Source organism: Mirounga angustirostris, unplaced genomic scaffold (genome assembly GCF_029215605.1).
Source record: "Mirounga angustirostris isolate CCGP_5_RB_7025 unplaced genomic scaffold, mMirAng1.0.hap1 SCAF_8, whole genome shotgun sequence".
NCBI lineage: Eukaryota > Metazoa > Chordata > Mammalia > Carnivora > Phocidae > Mirounga > Mirounga angustirostris.
Window position 1 is genome coordinate 42490794 of NW_026991716.1, and position 20970 is coordinate 42511763.

Sequence of the window (20970 nt, forward strand, 5' to 3'; positions counted from 1 at the left end):
GATTTAAGAAACAACAACTTTTGAGAGCATATTTTTCCCCATTAAAATTTTTCATCTTGTCTGTGCACCTGCACTATTCCCCATTCCATCAAGACATAGGCACGCTTTACTGCATTACCAATTTATTCCAGACACTGTGCCTTCACCTAATATTTGGTTTAAGCTTCACCATGCCTCTGTGAGGCGTTAAATCAGTGCCTCTCAGACTTTTATGTGCATAAGGCTCCCCTGAGGATCTTGTGAAATCCGGGGTGGGGTCTCAGATTCTGCACAATCTCCCAGGGGATGCTGACGTTTTTGGTCTGCTGGCCACAGCTTGAGTAGCAAGGTCTCTTTAGCTGTAAGTTGGTGACAGATCAAGAAAGCAAGATAGAAGACAGGTGGCCTGAAATAAGGTAGCAGCAGTGAGGACGCAGTGGTGGTTCTCAAGTAGCACCAAATGAGAATCACCGTTAGTGTTAAAAAAAGGTTCAGATGCCTGGGCCCATACCATTGCAAAAAGCAAACATCCTAGAGTTTCATATTTGTATACAGTTCTTTTATTAAAGTTAAATCTACACAGAGTAAAATATACAAATCATTGTAAAAGTCAATGGCTTTGATATATACATAAACTTATGTAACCCAATATCCCGTAACTCCAGAAATTGCCTGTGTGCTTGTTTCCAGCCAATCCCTACACCCCTCTCCAAGACACTACCATTCTAATTTTTTCCCCTATAGATTAGTTTTTTTTTTTTAAAGATTTTATTTATTTATTTGAGAGAGAGAGAGAGAGCACATGAGAGGGGGGAGGGTCAGAGGGAGAAGCAGACTCCCTGCTGAACAGGGAGCCCGATGCGGGACTCGATCCCAGGACTCTAGGATCATGACCCGAGCCGAAGGCAGTCGCTTAACCAACTGAGCCACCCAGGCGCCCCCCCCTATAGATTAGTTTTACCTGATTTATAGATAAATGGAATCATTCAGTATGTACTCCTTTGTATCTGGCTTCTTTTGCTTAACATGATTTTGAAGTTTTTCCATATCGTGGCAGACCAGTAGTTAATTCTTTTTATTACTACTTAGTAATATTCCTCAGGAATATGGCAATTATTTATCCATTTTTCAGTTGATGGACATTGGTTTGTATCAAGTTTGGGTTTTTATAATGAAGAAAGCTGCTATGATCATTCTTGTACAAGTCTGCATGAGATAGATACATATATATGTATATTTATATATATATTTTCTTGAGCAAATGTCTAGAAATAGAATTGCTTGATCATATGGCAGATATATATTTACCTTTAGTAAAAAAATGTCAAGCAGTTTTCCAAAGTGTCTATACCATTTTCCCTTCTCACTAGCAATGCAGCAATGTCCCATTTGCTCCACATTTTCAGTAACATTGGCGGTATTAATCTTTTTTAAATGTAGCCATTCTGGTGGTTTTAAATGGAATCTCACTGTGGTTTTAATTCGCATTTTCCTAATGACTAATGATATTTCCCACATTTTCATGTGCTATTGGCCATTTGTGTATGTTCTTTTATGAAATGTCTGTTCAACTCTCATCATGCTTTTTTTTTTATCGTGTTTGTCTTTTTGTTATTTGTAGAAGAACTTCATATATTATGGATGAAGTCTTTTGTCAGAGATAGATAGATAGATAGATAGATAGATATCTTGAATATTTTCTCCCAGTCTGTGACTTTCCTTTTTTGTTTGTTTTGTTTCGTTTTTGTTTTTTAAGCAGTGTATTGATTTATTATTCTTTTCAAAGAAGTAAATTTTGACTTGTTAATTTTCTTTCTTCCCTGCTTTCTATTTTGTTGTTTTTTGCTTGTCTTTAGTATTTCCTTTCTTCTACTGAATTCCAGTTTAATATGCTCTTCTTTTTTTATATTAAAGGTGGAAATTTATATCATTGATTTTAAACCTTCATTTTTCTAATAAGATAATGTTATAATATGGCATTTAAAGCTATAAATTTTATTTGAAGCTCTGCTTTTACTGTTTTCCACAAATTTTGATATGGTTGTATCTTTATTAAAGTTTAGATATATTCTAATTTCTGTTGCAATTTTTTAAAATCCATGGGTCAATTAGAAGTGTGTTTTTAAATTTACAAATGTCGATAGTGCTTCTAGATATTTTATCTGTTACTGAGAGAGAGGTGTTAAACTCTTTAACTATTCACATTTAATGTAATTATTGATATAGTTTGATTTAGAACTATCAGTTATTGTCTTCTATTTTTTCTTTTATTTATTCTTTTCCTGCCTTCTTTTGGTTAAATCCAATAATTTAATATTTCATTTGGTTCGTGTGGTGGCTTTTAGCTCAATCTCTTTGTATTATTTTGTGAGGCTTTGCTGTAGGGATTACCGTTTGTAGCCTTAACATGTGCAGTATACTTAGACTTAATATGGTGCCCTTTTGCATAAAATGTAAGCATTTTACAACACTATAATTCCATTTATACCCCTTTATTTTGTGCTATTATTGGCTTATACTTTTCAACTATATACTTTATAAACCTCATAATATAGTGTTATCATTTTTCTTTTTGCTCTAATCAGTTTTCTTTTAAAATTAATGAAGAAAAGTAGTCTTTATATTTACTTTTATACTTGCAGTTTCTGGTGCTGTTCATTCTTCCTGGAGATCTGAGTTCCTATGTGGTGTCATTTCTCTTCAGCCTAAAGAACTTCCTTTAGCAATTTTTTTTTTTTTTTTTTTAAGTAGGCTCCATAACCAGCATGGAGCCCAACATGGGGTTTGAACTCACAACACTGAGATCAAGACCTGAGCTAGATCAAGAGCTGGATGCTTAACTGACTGAGCCACCCAGGTGCCCCTTTTTTTAGCATTTCTTGTAGAACAAAACTGTTGGTGACAAATTCTCTTCTCTCTCCAAAGTAACTTCTTTATTGCCTTCATTTTGAAGGACATTTTTTACTGGGAATAGAATTTAACAGGTTTTTTCCTTCTTTAAAGCTGTAATTATGGGGGCGCCTGGGTGGCTCAGTTGGTTAAGCGACTGCCTTCGGCTCAGGTCATGATCCTGGAGTCCCTGGATCGAGTCCCACATCGGGCTCCTTGCTCAGCAAGGAGCCTGCTTCTCCCTCTGACCCTCCCCCCTCTCATGTGCTCTCTCTCTCTCATTCTCTCTGTCTCAAAAAAAAAAAAAAAAAAAAATCTAAAGCTGTAATTATGGTCTTTTTCTTTTCCACATTTTATTATGAAAAATTTTAAATATGTAAAAAGCTAAAAGAATTGTGCAGTGAACACTCGTATACTCATTACCTACATTATACAAACAGCATTCTGCTACTTTTGCTTTATCTTATCGATCCAACCTGCCCATCTTTCTATCCTTCTATCAATACATTCTATTTCTGATACATTTCAAAGTAAATTTCATGGACCAGTATGCTTTACCCCAATTACTGCAGCATGTGTACCTTTAACTAAAGTTTAATGTTTGTTTATGATTCTTTTTTATGTAAAATGTACATAGAGTAAAATGCATGGAGTCTTAAGTGTACAGTTCAATGAGTTTTAAAATATTTATATACCTTGTAATTTATACATTACACTTATACAATGTAAAAATATTCATACAACTCCTATTAAGATACAGAGCACTTTTATTATCCCAGAAAGTTCTCCCATGTTCTTTCATAGTACTCTCGCCCTTCCAGAAATAACTTTTTTGTTGTTTTAATCATAGATGAGTTTTGCCTGTTCTAGAGTTTCATACAAATGGAATCATATTTTATGCTTTTTTTGATTACTCAGTAAAATGTTTTTGAGATTCACCAACGTTGTTGTGTGCATCAGTAATTTGTTCCCTCTTATTACTGAGTGGCATTCCATTGCATGAATACAGTATATCACGGCTTGTTCAACCGATCTCCTGTTGATAGACACCTGGGTTGATTCTATGCTTGAGTTATTATGAATAAAGCTAGTACGAACATTTTTGTACATGTCTGTTTTGAATATAAGTTTTTCTAATGTCTCTGATATAAGCATCTAAAGTGAAATTGCTGGGTTATAATATAGACATAGGTTTAGTGTTGGATCTCATTCAAAGTGCTTGTATCATTTTACAAACTTGCATGAACAATGAATGAAAGTTCATTTACTCTACATCCTTGCCAATATTCGTTGTTGTTGTTCTTTTTAATTTTAGCCATACTGGTGGACATGTAGTGGCATTTAATTGTTGTTTTAGTTTACTTATTGTTGTTTCACTTTCTTTTTTGTTTACTTATTGGTCATTTGTATGTCTCCCTTTGTGAAATACCTGTTTAAATAGTTTGCTCACTTAAAAAATTAGTATTTATCTATTCTCCCTTGAGTTGTAGGAGTTCTTTATATATTCTAGATACAAGTCTTTTGTCAGATATGTATTTTGCAAATATTTTGCCCCAGTTACATTATCTCTGGTCTTTTTTCTTAAACTTTTGTGACAACTAAGCTGTCTTGGGTACAAATATTCATATTATAGATGCCACTAAGAATAGGTAAAATTTCATGAAAGTCCTTCAGTGGGCCTAATGCATACTCTTGTTCTTGTTATCTGTGTTGTTTCCACAAGTAATTTACTGATGATTCCGTTGATTATTTATTTAATGATCTTAATATAATCTTATGACATCTGAAACTGTGGAATCTCCAACTTGGTGGTTTATTAAATGAAATAAGGGCCAGGAAAACATAAGGTAAGTACTTGGTAAACTGTCAAGAATTATGAACTCTTTGAGAGAATGCACAAAATCAAATATACAACCAATATAATTTAACTTTGTATAACCAGTTTAATTTTTAACTTAGAGCTCTACCTTCAGTCAGTTGATGGGAGGAAAAAAAAAATGCATACGAAGTAAAACGTAATCTATGTTCCTCTAGAGTATCTTTCCTCCCCACCGCATGCTTGTCTCATGCAATGCCAGGCAATGTGCACGTTAGGCGAAAGTAAAGACATTTGATCTTTGGTCACTGGTCCTAACCTACAGGTTACTAAGCATCTACCATTCTGGCCTCTTCGGGTCCATTAGGCTTCTGCTGCTTTGGGTCCAAGTTTGAGTTATAACAATCTTTTCCAAGGTTGTTTCCAGTGCTCCCTGTGTAGTCTTGCCATCTCTCCAGGGGTCTTGCAGGGAAGCAGGGTAACATATCATATGTGTTCCTTATGCTTCCAGAACCCATAAACCTCTCTAAACTCTGCTCTCTTCCTCCAACAAGAGGGGGTATTTTTTTAGACTGGTGCAAACACCATTCTCACTGCTTCTTTCCAGGTGCTTTATTCACACAGAAGACAGAAATGGCTTGCAGTCACTTCTGTCTCCTGCTCTGCAGCGTGACTCTCCTGAGGTACTGCACTCAGGATCTCCACTTGAATAAGGAAGAGGAAGGGAGGAAATGAGGAAGTTAGTTTATAATTTTGTTCAGCTACACACACATGAGTGTATTCTTATTTTGTAGGTATATTTACATTATGTATTTAAAGTTTACACTTAATGTTTATATACATGACTACTTTTATAGTTTTAGTTTCCAAGGAATCTGCTTACTACCAAAAAATATATCATGGACCTCTGTGGATTTCATGTGGGGGCAAGATTTTCTCCAACTATGTTATGTATATTATCTAAGATCTAAGTAATACTCATTGATATTTTTACTGATTTCTGCAGGACTGAATGCCAAAGGAGCCATTCTTTATGCCTTTGAAATGTTCCGCCTCAAGTCCTGTGTGGATTTCAAGCCCTATGAAGGAGAAAGCTCATATATCATATTTCAGAAGTTTGATGGGTAAGGATGAAATTTTACAGAGTGTGTAATCATGCACCCTTTTGTTTATAAAAGTGATACATGTCTTTCAAAAGAAGAAACTGGAAAGAAACTAAAAGCAAAATCAAATCTTTCTCTGTGAGTTTAAAGTCTGTAACATTTTTAATGATCTAGATGGAGAACGAGTTGTTTGGATACTTATGCGCCCCATGAGATTTATTTCAATTTTTTTTCCTGGGTTTAGGTCATGTTTTAAATAACAGTACTTTATTTTTTAAGTCAGGTGTATTAAAGTATAAATTATACACCCTTTTTTACAGTACTAGTTTAAATTATGGCGCTTTGCTGGCTGGACCTCTTTGAAAAGTTCTAGATGTAGTTTTTTGTTATTTATTTCCTAGGAGAAATAAAGGGTATATCAAGAAATAAGCTCTTTTTTTCAGTGGTATTTATGTCAACCAACCTGGGCTAGATGAGGTTGGGAAGCAAAGCGACCATCTGCTGTGACCGCCTGTGTGTGTCCTTAGGGCCCACCTGGACATATTTCCTCCTGCTGCAGTTCTCCACACTGCCTCTAGGTGTTGCCTGGATTTCGTTGTCTAGTTCTGTCGGTGTTTTTCCTCATCATGGATGGATAACAGAGATGAGGAAGGAAGTTAGCACATGATTTAGCTTCTTAAGAAAAAAAAAATGCAAAAAACAGCAGTAAAAAAATAATTGTGATGACCACTTAGATACAAGTAAAGTACCTTTCTTACTTGAGTAGTTGCTTTCTTGGCTCAGACTTTTATTAAAAATGAAATTTATGTTCACCTACTATGTGCCAGGAAGTGTGCCAGTCTCTAGATACAAAGAAGCCTGAGACATGGTCTTAGATCTCACAAAGTTTACAGTTGGCAGTTGGGGGTGGTGGAGAAAAAACAAGTAAATAGTTATATATGGTAAGGGGAGTGCCATGGGCCATAAGAGGACACAGAGGCAGAGGAGAGGGAAGGACAAAATGGGGGATGGGAAGAGAGGGAGAGCAAGAGAGAAAGGGGAAGGAAGAAGAAGGAAGAGGAAGAGAGAGAGAGAGAAGGAAAAAGCAAACATAAACATGAATCTGGCTTATTTGGAGAATTCATTCAGTTCTGAGTGTCTGAAGCTTCGCATGAAAGGGGCAGAGTGGTGAGCCATGAAGCCAGGACGATAAACAGGAACCTGGTAACAGATAAACCATGTGTGAGGGAATCCACCGTTTAGGGCATGATTCATTATATGTTCAGTTTTCCATTTTAGAAAGATTACTCTAGCAACAGTGGATAAAGAATTGATGTGTGGGCAAGACTGGTGACAGGAGACCAATGAAAGAATTGTCCCAATTGTCCAGGACAGAAAGACTAAGGGAGGGGCACCTGGGTGGCTCAGTCGGTTAAGTGTATGCCTTCGGCTCAGGTCATGATCCCAGGGTCCTGGGATCGAGCCCCGCATCGGGCTCCCTGCTCCGCGGGAAGCCTGCTTCTCCCTCTCCCACTCCCCCTGCTTGTGTTCCCTCTCTCGCTGTCTCTCTCTTTCTGTCAAATAAATAAATAAAATCTTTTAAAAATAAATAAATAAATAAAGTATTTATTTTCAAAAAAAAAAAGGAAAGAAAGAATAAGGGACCCACAGTAAAGAAGAGGCAGTTGAAATGAAGAAGAGGGAATAGATTTTAGAACTATGAGAACACGGAGACTTCTCAAAAGCTGGTTGTCAGTTGATGTGAGGGGTTCAGAAGAAAGAGGAATAAAGGATGTCTCTATGCTTTTTGATTCATTGACTGGTGAGTGGTAACTTTATTCACTGAGCTTGGGAATATTGCCACTTTAGTAGTAAGATAGTGAATGTGTTTCTGGACATGTCCTGAGGTTCTTGTGGGTCACGGAAGTGGCGATAACCGGTAGCATTTGCACAGTTTCTTTTTACGTGAAGGAAAAACATGTAATGTATACCCTGGGCCTCGCCAAGAACACAGATTTTAGAGGTTCTCTGTTTTTGACCTTTTCATCTTGTCCCTTGGCAACATTTGTGCTTCAAGAAAGTACCAAAGCCTTTAATTATTTATTGAGGATTTCAGGGGAAAAAAAGAAGTTCATTTTCTTAACCCTTTTATTTCCATTTTTAGCTACCACTTTTTCTTTCCTTTTTTTTTTTCCTCTTAAAAATAGAACGAAGCTAATGTGATCACTTTCCCAAAGTTCTCTTTTTCCTAGTAAAATTCTCGGGGCTTCTTTTCAGTTTGTAACTCCATCCCCAAGTACTTGAGGAAGAGGTAGGTCAGCTTTGAGGGACGTTGGCTGTAAAACCTGAGTCTGGCAGATTCTTATTGCCTTTGGCCAGGAGGTGTCTCTCTTACATTTAAGTTAGGGGAGAGAAAGGGGAGGAAAGAAGATGGTCTGGGGAAATAAATTGCAGTAAAGTGCCCCAAACCCTTCAGGGTTCTGGTCCCGCTGAAGTGGGACATTAACTGGGCTCTTTTAGAAAGACAAGGGAAAAGATTCAGAGCTGCAGAGTTGTGGCATTTTTGCAACTTACACGTTTCCATTGGAGGAGGGATTTATTTTTATTTTTATTTTTTTGAATTTTTTAAAAGATTTTATTTATTTATTTGACAGAGAGAGACACAGTGAGAGAGAGGGAACACAAGCAGGGGGAGTGGGAGAGGGAGAAGCAGGCTTCCCGCTGAGCAGGGAGCCCGATGCGGGGCTCGATCCCAGGACCCTGGGATCATGACCTGAGCTGAAGGCAGACGCTTAACAACTGAGCCACCCAGGCGCCCCTGGAGGAGGGATTTAAAAAAAAAAAAAAAAGATAAATAGTAAGTGCTCCTCTGGATTTTGGATATTTCACAGTCAACCAATTTGGTAATGAAATGCCACTGTCAGAGGGGCAAATTGATCACGGTGATGTTTGCATAGCTCAGTGAAGTTACAAAAGATCATTGATTGTATTCTTAAAATTGGTGAATTTCATGGTATGTAAATTATACCTTAAAATATTATTAGAACATAATTAAGATCTGCCTTTGACTATAAATCAAGTCCATGAGCATTTGAAGGCATATGATATTAGCAGTCTCCGGGGGGAAAAACAATGGCAGGTAAGACAATGTGATTATCACCAAAGAACTTGGAATGCATCAGTCACATTTAAAAGTATGAGCAAATCTCTGATTCTGCTGAGCACTGGTTAGAGTATAGATTCTCTTCCCCACCTTAAAGCAGATAAGGAAACAATTCGTGGAAAGCTCCGGATTTGCTTACTAGACGTGGAAAGCTGGATTTATGAAGAAAGACAAAAAAGAGTTGGGAAATAAAGGGGGCAAGAGGCTGCACCATGAGGAATTTGGAGAATCGGCCAGCAGTTCCTGAGTCCACTGTTTTCTGTGGGAAGTTGTGGGTCCTTCTCGCCCGGAGCCCTTCAGAAACGGTAGGCAGCCAGCTCTGTGCTTTCGTAATGCTGCACGTCGGCTGACAGCCAAAGAAATGGACTTGCTTCTTTAATGAGGTTCTTTTTCACGATTATAAAACTGACACCTGCTCATTATAAGAATTGTGGAAATTCATTTCAGTATAAAGGAGAAAATTTAAATCAACCACAGCCACCACCCAGAGACAACTTAATATTGTGATACAAAAGCGATAGTGTTATTCTGTGGAATGCCCTTTGGGTTTGTGAAGGTGAGAAAGAGTGCTGATTTTTATGTCTTTCTACTTGGTGCATTCTTAGGATTGATTTGCCTCTGAGTCTATTATTACTTCAATAATGGACCACCAGTTCTAAAACCTACTTATTATTCCCTCCAGGAAATATTGCTCATTTAACCAGTCTCCTATTTTGAACTATTAGCTTATGAGAATGCTATTGATAATTTCTTTTTTTAATCAAACCTAACTTCCTTCAAGTTTGTGTTCTGGAACCCTATGAATTACAGCCACTTGAGAGTTCTTCAGGAGAAGATTTCCCTCTTCTCTTCTTTAAAGGTGCTGGTCTGAGGTTGGCGATCAACATGTGGGACAGAACCTTTCTGTTGGCCTGGGATGTGACTATAAGGCCATCATTGAACATGAGATCCTCCATGCTTTGGGACTTTACCATGAGCAGTCAAGAACTGACCGAGATGACTATGTGAACATCTGGTGGGATGAAATTCTTCCAGGTGTGTAGAAACCCAAGGTACTTGGGTAGGATTTGCTGTTATCTTTATCACTTGCTGGGACCAACCCTGGGATGTCCGGGCCACATCTGTGTGTGGACAGAAGCTTCAGCTGGGAACACAGAATAGGAAATGGGTATGATTTGTTGGCCTTTGCTGTGGGCTGTGCTCATCTGATCATAACTGACCCCAGAAAAGGGCCTTAGGGAATGGAATATGTTGGCTAACTCAATGTTAACTGAAAGTTAATCAGAAACTTTTGCTTTGTTTCAGTATTTTTGTTGAAAATCTATCTAAAATGCTATCTAATTTTCCTGCCACAGTCAACTGACATCCTCTGAGGATGTCATAGTCATTTTTCTGGATGTGAGATCACATGTAGGTCTAGGAGTCTGCATGAAGTTTAGTTGAATGTACGATGACCCTAATATATACTCAAGAACCTTTTTGGTGCTTTACCAAATCAATGATAGGTGTTTAAAAACAAAACAAAACAACAACAAAAATGAATTATTTTATCTGAAATTGTCGCCCCAATTGTGTTAATTCTGGCTGATAGTCTGAGTTCTAGTTAATAAAAATTTACTGACTGGCCTTTCTTCCCACTGTCTTCCTCCTTCCTCCTTTCTAAGTACCTCTCTCCTGCCTCGAGCAAATGTATGCAGAAGGATAATACAGTCTTATTTCACTTATTGTTATGCAGGTGTGTTATTCTAACAATTTCTATGTTTCTTTAGACTTCTTTGGACATCACCTTTCCTAGTTGCTTCAGACAACTAAGTAGAGTGCTTTTGAGTATACTAAAACACTTCTTTTTGAAAGATTTTATTTATTTATTTGAGAGAGAGAGAGCAAGAGCAGGGGGAGGGGCAGAGGGAGAAGCAGGCTCCCCACTTCTGAGCAGGGAGCCCAATGCCTTGGGGCTGATCCCAGGACCCTGAGATTATGACCTGAGCTGAAGGGAGACATTTAACCAACTGAGCCACCTAGGGGCTCCCATCCCCCCCTTTTTTAAGATTTTATTTAATTATTTGGGGGGGAGTAAAACACTTTTATTGAACAGTTAAAAAGTCAATACTATATTTCTGAAAATACCTAGTTTTTAACTAGGAATTAGTTCAGGAAGTAGAAAAACATTATTTTTGGCAGCAATAGATTAATAAAACCTTAATGTATTAAAATGCCTTGACTATTACCATACATGGCTTTCACGAAGCAAATAATTGCCTTGGAATTATCTGCTTTATTTAGATTCCAGTTTCATATATGGGTTCATATATAGAGTGCATCTCTAATAATTTTACCTTTAGGGAATTATAAGATCTTGTCATACGATAAAATTAAATACAAATCCCCAAAAGACTTCTGCCAGAACTAGCTCATTTTGAAGTACGGTGGATCAATGGTTCTCATATGAGGTAGAGTTAGGGATGGCTAATCATATCAAAATCATCTAAGGGGTTTCTCGATCTGGGTCCCTCCCACTACCTCATATTCTGATATGTCTATGAATGTGAAGTGGTGGGGAAAGGAGGAAAACTATGTGGTTTGTAAAAACCTAATACAACCAGGATTGAACCCCCCCCCACACACACACCTCCACCTATCCTACCACCCAACCACTGAGCTAGATGCCAAGTAATATTCTTCTTTGCCTCCCAGTCCAATCTAGAAAAGTATTAGCAAGTGTTCACCCAGACATAAAATAGCAGATCAAATTTAATGTATTTGTCTCCTGGATGTAATTCTGTTATAACTGGGTCTGTGTAGGAGGGGAAGGAGAGTGGGGTCATTGGTCAAAGGACCTAATCTCCACTTATAAGACTCAGGGCACTATTAGACTTTGTCTGTATTTGCCTAGAGACTTGGATTTCTTACCTTCCTGTACATAAACTTGGTTCTGCTGAGCATTAAATAAGGATATAGAGAACATTCACATGTTTAAGTCTTGAAGAACACAATGATTAGTGCTTTTAAAATGATTTTCAGCCAAATGAGGTTCCTTTTCTCAGAGGGAGCCAACGCTTTTGCCCAGGTAATTTTCAGACTTGCTCAGTTCTTGGTTGAGCATGAGTTACTCAACATATGTTGCTTATCTCCTACCTATATTTTCATCAGGTATAATTCCATATATCTAAATTGCCCGCTGTCACTGGAGAACTGTTCTCAAATGAGATGTCAAATCAATAAGATGGTAAGCAAGGGCAGTATTACTGCTCAGGGTAACTTATAACGTTTATTGCGTCTTGTCTTCAATTGATGACAAGCTTACCCTGCAACCTAAGAAGATACAGCACTGAAAATATAGTTCTCTCCCCAAATACATCTCCATCTCTTAAGCCAGAATGCTGTTTTCTGGATCTGTTCTCTTTAACCAAGGAAAGACCTCAATTTCTGGGGTCTAGCATGAGTCTGCAAACTACAGCCTGTGGGCCATATTCACTTGCATTTGTAAATAAAGTTTCATGGGGGGGGGCGCCTGGGTGGCTCAGTTGGTTAAGCAACTGCCTTCGGCTCAGGTCATGATCCTGGAGTCCTGGGATTGAGTCCCACATCGGGCTCCCTGCTCGGCAGGGAGTCTGCTTCTCCCTCTGACCCTCCTCCCTCTCATGCTCTCTGTCTCTCATTCTCTCCGTCTCAAATAAATAAATAAAATCTTAAAAAAAAAAAAAAGTTTCACAGGAACAGGGCCATGCCCATTTATTTGCATATTTTCTATGGCTGCTTTTGTGTTACAGTGACAGAGTTGAGTATTGTGGGAGACCACATGACTTGCAAAGCCAAAAGTATTTTCTATCTGATCCTTTACACAAAAGATTTGACCTCTGGTTTACAATATCACTTCCTTTTCAAGGCTCTCAGCTTCGAGTTCCCTGAATGCAGGACCTTGCCTGTCCTATTCTCTTCCAGGGGCCACCACCAATGGGCACAGCTCCCAGTATGTAGACAGTAGGCGCAGCAAAAATGCGTTGCATAAAATTTTTAAAAATTATTCAAAACATGTATTTGGTAAAGCCTTCTGATAAAAATCCCTGAATAATAAAGAATAAAATGATCTATTCTAACCTGATGATTTTAGTGAAAGTTAGGGAAAACCTATGCAGTGAATCTGGATGTGCTGTTCTTAAGATTGCACCAGGAGTCACCAGGAGAGCCCAGGCCAAGCCCTAGTCCTCACACTGGCCGGGTATGCTTTATTGTTCTACCCTTAGGGTAGGACAACCTAGGACCAAATGCTCTGGAAGGAGTTACTTTTCCCTTCCCTGTTTGGGTCATTTATTTATACAGTCCTGTGCCACCTTTGAATATGCTTTGATCCCTTTGAAGTTCAATCTCCATGAAATCCCGTGATTTGGGAAGATGAAGCATTGGTATTCTCATTTTACAGTTAAAACAAAGTTTTGATCAACAGGATTCTTTGGCTTTTCCAAAAGCATTTAGAGACTCCCTCCAGTACCTACTGGCGCACGTAGTGTGGCTCATCTTCAGTCCTAAATGCACCTGCGTTGATGTCTTCACAAGGTGGTTACATGTTCTTCTCTCTAATTGTTAAAAACAACTGGATGGGGGGGGCGCCTGGGTGGCTCAGTTGGTTAAGAGACTGCCTTCGACTCAGGTCACGATCCCGGAGTCCCAGGATCGAATCCCGCATCGGGCTCCCTGCTCAGCAGGGGGTCTGCTTCTCCCTCTGACCCTCCTCCCTCTCATGCTCTCTGTCTCTCATTCTCTCTCTCGCAAATAAATAAAATCTTAAAAAAAAAAAATTAAAAAAAACCCAAAAACCAAAAAACAACAACAACTGGATGGGAAGCTAGAAAAGAAGAACATGAAGATGGGAAGTCATGATTAGGGAGTCATGAGCATTCTCATCCAGTTTTCCTGTCACTCCCTAAGAAGGAAATTAAAAATCTGTGAACTTCTCATTATTGCAACTGAAACAGTAAATTCCTGATGGCTAGTGGATTAAAAAAACATCTGTTTAGTTTCTTATTTAAGCATTCCACATTGCAGCACATATAATCTTGTGCTAATCTCATCAAAATATTTTCCTTTTCTATTTTGAAAGGAAAGTCGATTTTCTTCTTCCTATTTTATTTTTCTCTCCATGAGGCTATTTCTGAAAAGAGGTGTGAGTCTTGATTGACAAGTTACCCCTTTCCGGGCAGCTGTTTACCTTTCCCTCTGCCCCTTGGATTTCCTTTTTCTAACCCATGGAAGACCTGGCCAGGTACAGCTTTTGGTGGATGAGGTACTTGCCTATTAGCAAGATGTATCAACCTGAATATTTTCCTGAATTCAAAAATTCTTTTTCCTGCCATTTGGAATACCTACCTCCACTTTGATATTTTATCTTGTTTTCCTTAAAAACTTATACATGTACATACACACACATTTATTTATTTATTCATTTATTTGTAAAACAAATTTTTGATTTAAACATATACATATATTTAATAATTTGTAGGTAAAATTTATATATTAATTATAGCATGTCTTTTTGTATTTATTTTTAAATGTATTTTTAATTTTTAGAAGTGTATATACTGTTATATAATTAATATCATAATATTATTTGTTACTATTAATTAATAATATGTGTTAATTTTATGTACATCATGCTAATTACAAAACATGTTTAATATGTATATATATTTAAATCAACTGTTCGTTCTTTTTCTTTTCTTTTCTTTTCTTTTCTTTCTTTTCTTTTCTTTTCTTTTCTCTTGGTTTCTGGGTCTCTGCTTAAGTATCTAGTCAAAAAGGGCAGGACAGAGGAAATCATATAACTGAATGGGACCTGTGGATTCTCTTTCTGATAGGTTTCAAACACAACTTTGACACCTATGATGACACTGTCATCACAGACCTCAACATGCCCTATGACTATGAGTCTTTGATGCACTATGAGCCTTTCTCATTTAACAAGAATGACACTGCTCCTACCATCACGGCCAAGATCCCTGAGTTTAACACCATCATTGGGCAGCGTCTGGATTTCAGTGTCACTGATTTGGAGAAGCTGAACCGAATGTACAATTGCAGTGAGTACTGCTGGGTCTGAGAAGTAGGTAAACAAACCTCAACAGGGTTTTCCCCAGCCCTTCAGTTTCCCCTACATTTCCCTGCACTATTCCGTCCTGTTCTAGTTAAGGAAACCGGACAAACCACAGAACCTTAGTTTATCTCCAGAGTAACAAAAATTGTTACAGGATGGTTATGAAAATTAATTAGGTGGTTGTGTTTTACAAAGTAAAAGTATTGGACTGGACCGATGATGTAAGGAGCTGTAATTGTCCAACTTCTTCAGCTTCCTTTTGAAGTGTGCGTCCTTATGTAAAGCTCAGGAGAGGGAAAGTGTCTTTTATCCTGCAAAGTTCCTTACCCAGGTTAGTTGTTCCAGAGTCATCTAGTGTTCAGGGACAGGATGTTTTCTAAAATGACCCTATTAGTCTTCAGGGACACATTTTTAAATTCTGTTCAGTATGTATGTACAGAAGATCTACTAACTACAAAGATCTACTAGGCACCTCCTTCTCGACCTGAAGGGTTCCTTGGTGGACATTTATAGCACCTTTTTATCATTTGACTCTGTGAGGTGGGTAGGGCTGCATCTATGTTGGATGTTCTAAGATGTAACGGGTGGCAGCAGGATTTGCATTAGAGAAAAGTCAAGCAAATGTGCTCTAGCTAAACAATGAGGTCTTTTTTAGCTTAAGACATTAGGTATGTGAAATAAGATGACTTAAATTTTTAACCAGGGGACAAAAATATCATTTGCAGCCAAAACTCACACACTTTTGGACCACTGTGCTTTTGAGAAGGCAAACATCTGTGGGATGATTCAGGGTACCAGGGATGATGCTGACTGGGTCCATGAGGACAGCACTCAGTCTGGACAAGTGGATCACACGTTGGTGGGACGATGCACGGGTGAGTGAAGGCAGAAAGTAAGCACACTGAGGTGGTTCAGCAGGTTCAATTAGGGAATGGCAGCCTGCATGTTTTGCCTCAATTGTAATGTTGGTTATCAAACACTGGAAAGCCAAACAAACACAAAGAGCACTTCTCATATCTTAATTATTAACTCAGTAAAAAGTATGCAGGTTCTGGGAATGCAAAAGAAAGATGCATTTAAGTGATGACAAAACTAATACAGACATATAGTTGATAAGACGTGATTTTGTAAATAAAGGTAACATCTCTAGAGCGGTGCCCTCCAATAGAACCATAAGGCAAGCCACAGACGTAATGTGAAATTTTCTAGAAGCCACATAAAAAAGAAACAAGATGCTTTTTAGCAATACATTTTATTTAACCCAGTATATTCAAAATGTTAGCATTTTGACATGTAATTAATAGTAAAGTTATTAATCAGCTACTCCACACTTTTTATACTTGGTATTTGAAAGCTGGTGTATAGTTTGCCCTTATAGCCCATCTCAGTTTGGACTGGCCACCATGCAGGTGCTTAGTAGTCATGTATGTTGGGTAGCACCATATTGAATGGCACGGCTTCAGATAGTTCTTATGCATGGTTTGCATAGTGAAAAAGCCATAAAATCAGACAGACCTGTATTTGAAATCTGGCTCCACCACTTGCTGATTCTAACCACAGATAGCTGTTTTTGTTGGTGTCTTTTTTTAAGTCTTTACTTTTGTAAGCCTCTCTGACTGGTCCAAGATGTTGATACTTACCAGTGAGGATGGAAGGAGCTAAGCAGGGAGACCCTCTAGCTGCAGACCGGCAACCTCCCTCTCCATTTCTTTCCCATCTTCCCTTTCTGTCTAGAGGTTCCATTTTTTTTTAAATTTCTATTTTAGCATTCTTTTATGTTGTGCTTGTCTCAGAAATAATCTCAACCCTATAGATTATCATCAGTTTTTAAAGACTAGACTGTTACAAAGTCCCTCAATCCCTACCTGTGTGAATTGGTTGGATTTCCTTCACAGAAGGGACCCAGCTTGTCACCCAGATGTCAGGCCACTGGGGTCAGAGGTCACAAACGATTGCAGCTCTTCCTCCGGCCTTGGCAAAAGGTGAAAGTCTCTGTCACCCATCATATTATCAAACACATAATCTCATGTGTCCAAAGGGTGATCTAAGTCTGAAGTTCCCTCTAGACTTCCTTTACAGTATCTCATCAAATCTCTCCTGGGGGCTTGCTGCTAGGCTACTATACAATTTCCAGCTGAACAGAAGAGTGACCGTCTTAGGAGGGAAACATGTTAGAACAGCGTTCCAGCACCTTAATAGGAAAGGAAAAGGCCATACCCCAGAAGAAATATCTAGAAAATTTTTACCAGGTTAACTTGAGCAGCCATTATGCTTCTTCCACAGGAGACATTTAATGGTGGTGCTTTCCCTCTGCTAGAGAGCAGCAGTGGTGTTGAGGTAGATGTTTAGACTCAAAGAGCACAAAGGATCCCTCGGGATAGAAGCCACCTCCCATCTGAAACCAGGAGAGAATGAATGGACACCTTCGAATTAGTAGCAGCGCCTGGGCAAGAATTCAGGTCTCCCGACTCCCAAGCCTGGGTTACTAGACTTTCATTTCCTACCCGTGAGGACACCTGGGTGGAATTCCTCAGCAAGGATCATAGCCGTGTGAGCTCTTGTTTTATTTAACCCAAGCACTCAGTAATTCACAATGCCGAGAGCTCAAGCTAGTAAGTTCAAGTACTGAGAATAACATGCAAGAAAATATCATTTTCCTGATATAATATTAAAGCCATTAGATATTTTTAAAGCTATTCAAACACTATGCTTGCTGCCATCGTGGAAGGTACAATGCCCCACATATGAGGCAGGATGAAGCAGAGAGCCATATTGCCAATGTACCTAGAACTGCACTAGATGCTCATTTCGTTTCTACTTTGTGAGATATTTTGAGTGGATACTTTGGTAAGAAGTTGAATTCTGTAGGACAGTTTAAAGGACTTCTTTATATGCGAGAATTGTTCTTTGTGCTTCACTGTGATGTGCTGATTTTCCAAATGACATATTCCTTTAGCTGCCTGCTAATTTGCGGGGAGAGAGTTCTGAGATACAGGAGTTGAGCAAACCTCAGCTTGGTTACAAACCTAGACATTTTTCACCCTCCTTTTCAGTGGTCTTTTTTTCTTTTTCTTTCTTTCTTTCTTTCTTTCTTTCTTTCTTTCTTTCTTTCTTTCTTTCTTTCTTTCTTTCTTTCTTTCTTTCTTTCTTTCTTTCTCCTTTCTTTCTTTTTAGATTTTATTTACTTATTTGATAGAGAGAGAGACAGCGAGAGAGGGAACACAAGCAGGGGGAGTGGGAGAGGGAGAAGCAGGCTTCCGGCTGAGCAGGGAGCCCGATGCGGGGCTCGATCCCAGGACCCTGGGATCATGACCTGAGCCAAAGGCAGACGCTTAACGACTGAGCCACCCAGGCTCCCCTTGAATGCCCCTTCTTATGACACAGTAAAGATGATTCTTCACCACCAATAATACATCCAATAACAGGCTAGGAACGGGTGAGACCGAACCCTTATCATTGTGAATATTTAAATTCTAGTCCCTAAACATTGGAATCCCATAGTCTGTTCTACAACCAGGAGATGAGCTCTTTTCCTTGGAATGGGTCTCGAAACAAGAAAGCCAATGAGGAAAATAGTATTCATCTCAAGGACACTAAATTTCATCAAACTTTGCTTGAAGCCCGTGTCTCCTTAAGTCAGAGGAAGACATTTCACTAACTTAGGGACAAAGGCAGTGGAGAGCTGGGGCTTTCGCCAGGGAGTCTGTCCATGGAAACTGAAAGAAGACACACCACCTTCTTTTCATTTTTCCCGGGAGAGTTCTGGCTTTTGTTGCCTGGGTAACTTTGCGGGAGCACGGGACACACCAGGGTATGGACCGGTGGAGATGGATCATTGGGCTGCTCTCCCCACAGGAGCCGGCTACTTCATGCACTTCAGCACCAGCTCGGGGATGGCAAAAGAGGCAGCCCTGCTGGAGTCTCGGATTCTCTACCCAAAGAGGAAGCAGCAGTGCCTGCAGTTTTTCTATAAAATGACAGGAAGCCCTTCAGATCAACTGGTCATCTGGGTCAAGAGGGATGACGGCACTGGCAATGTTCGCAAGCTGGTCAAGGTGCAGACCTTCCAAGGTACCTAGAGACACTCGTGCAGGGCCTGATTTTGGCTTAAGTCTGGGATCTTGCTCCGTCTTCTCCTTCCCTTTCCCCTTCCTTTGCTCGCTTCCTCCCCTCTCTTTGTTTCTTCTTCTCCTCTTCCTCCTCCTCTCCCTCTTCTTCCTCGCTTTTCCTCCACCCCCTTCCTCCTCTTCTAAGAGCCCAGCATAACATCTGGTACATTTTAACCCCTCCATGAATATTTTAAGCCCTCAGAAATCAGAAACTGCATCGAGAATTTAGGCTGAAATATACTTGTGTAAGAGGCAATCAGAACATAGAAATCCAAATTTCAATACAGCTCTGGAGACAGCCAGGGCAGAGAAAATGGGTGATTTGAGGGTAGAGCTGGAAATAAAAGGGAAGCGGGAGCTGGTGCTGCTAGAGAGAATGGTTCAGTAGTTGACAAGCGTTTCTTCACCTGTTTCAAAAAACCGAGTGAATACATTTATTTATTTATTTATTTATTTATTTATTTATTTATTTATTATTATATTCAATTAGCCAAACTATAGTACCATTATTTAATACACTGAACTAACATGAAGCCTACTTGTAAAGTTGGAGGTAATTAGGACGTGTGTATGTATTAACTTCATTATCATCATTTACATATTCCTAAGGGTTATTTTATGTATTTCTATAAGAGGGTCAGCATGAAAACCTTAAAATACTAAGGGAGGTACTTGGATTTGAGGGTAATCTAGGTGTAGGTCGAGATCAGGGTTATAAAGCTAAGTTTTTACATTCTTTTGTGGTGGTGATGGTTCATTCATAACCAGAAAAGGAGAGACACACATTCCTCTTTTTCAATTCAACAAAGAATTTCTCAGTTAAGACGAGTCTTGATAGAAGAAGCATCATTTGAGTACTTTTAGGAGAACCTGCTGCTCTTGAAGTGTGGAGGCTTCCTTAGAGGTCACTCCTTAGAACAGGTGTCTGAATCACCTCTACCCAGGCCTCCATGGGCTGCCTGGGAATACTACAGATAATGGTTTTGAGGGGTTCACTTTTCTGGCTGAAATGTACGGAGCATCTTTATCAAATGGAGGGATTGATAAGGGAAATCTGTGTCCTAAGATGGCCGACTGAGCCAGTGAGAGAGTCCCAGTCCTTGCCCTGGGGATCATCCGCGTTCTTCTCCCTGACCTGCTTCGCGCATGCACCAAAAGTGCCAAGTATGTGGAAGTAAGAGTGTATAAATTACCCCCTTTGTTTGTGCTCAGGCCTCACACCTTTGGAGACCACTCTCCTCTGAGCCCGCCGGCATTAAATAAATCTCCTATCCTCCAAGATCTCCAAGCGCTGCTTGGTTCTTCCGTTGGGTGATCCAGCCCAGGCTCTGTAACAGGATGACAGCTAGGTGCCCTCTGAGAGTCTCTGCCTACATGGTAATGGACCTCGGGTCTTCCTTCCAGTACCATGTTCCCACATTTCAATCTCAAGGTGACAATCCATATGAAGATGGTTTAGCCCTGTTGAGTAAATTAGTAAAAATCTTGTGTGTCTGTCCCTATTCCAGACATCCTGACACCCGTTACATCTCAGATCCATGTGTCCTCCACATGACTGCAGTCCCGTCCCCAGGAGACAGTACTTACATCAGTTCATAGGTTATAGATGTGGTCGATGTGCTCTCCTCACCCTTCTCCCCTATGTGTAGGTAACCTAACCTCATGGCCTGAGCTCTGCTCTCCCAAGACTGAAGAGTGCCTTGATCTCTCTTTGTTCTCAGTCATTCTCTTTAAGGACAACTTTGAGGGACAGATCTAACAATGTTCTGTTTTCTGGAGTGGAACTCTGTATGTAGATTTCTGGTTATAACACACAGAAAGAGGAAAAATACTTCTGAAGCCCT

At 39.3% G+C, this 20970-nt stretch overlaps 1 protein-coding gene across 1 annotated transcript in view; it reads left to right on the top strand.

Annotated features, from left to right (window-relative positions):
* MEP1A (meprin A subunit alpha) overlaps positions 1-20970 on the top strand; it is a 35129-nt gene that overhangs the window by 7313 nt on the left and 6846 nt on the right. The window contains exons 6-10 of the mRNA XM_045866001.1: positions 5691-5808; positions 9789-9964; positions 14782-15003; positions 15743-15892; positions 18873-19088. Coding sequence (XP_045721957.1) covers positions 5691-5808; positions 9789-9964; positions 14782-15003; positions 15743-15892; positions 18873-19088 — 882 coding nt within the window. The remainder of the gene's footprint in view (positions 1-5690; positions 5809-9788; positions 9965-14781; positions 15004-15742; positions 15893-18872; positions 19089-20970) is intronic.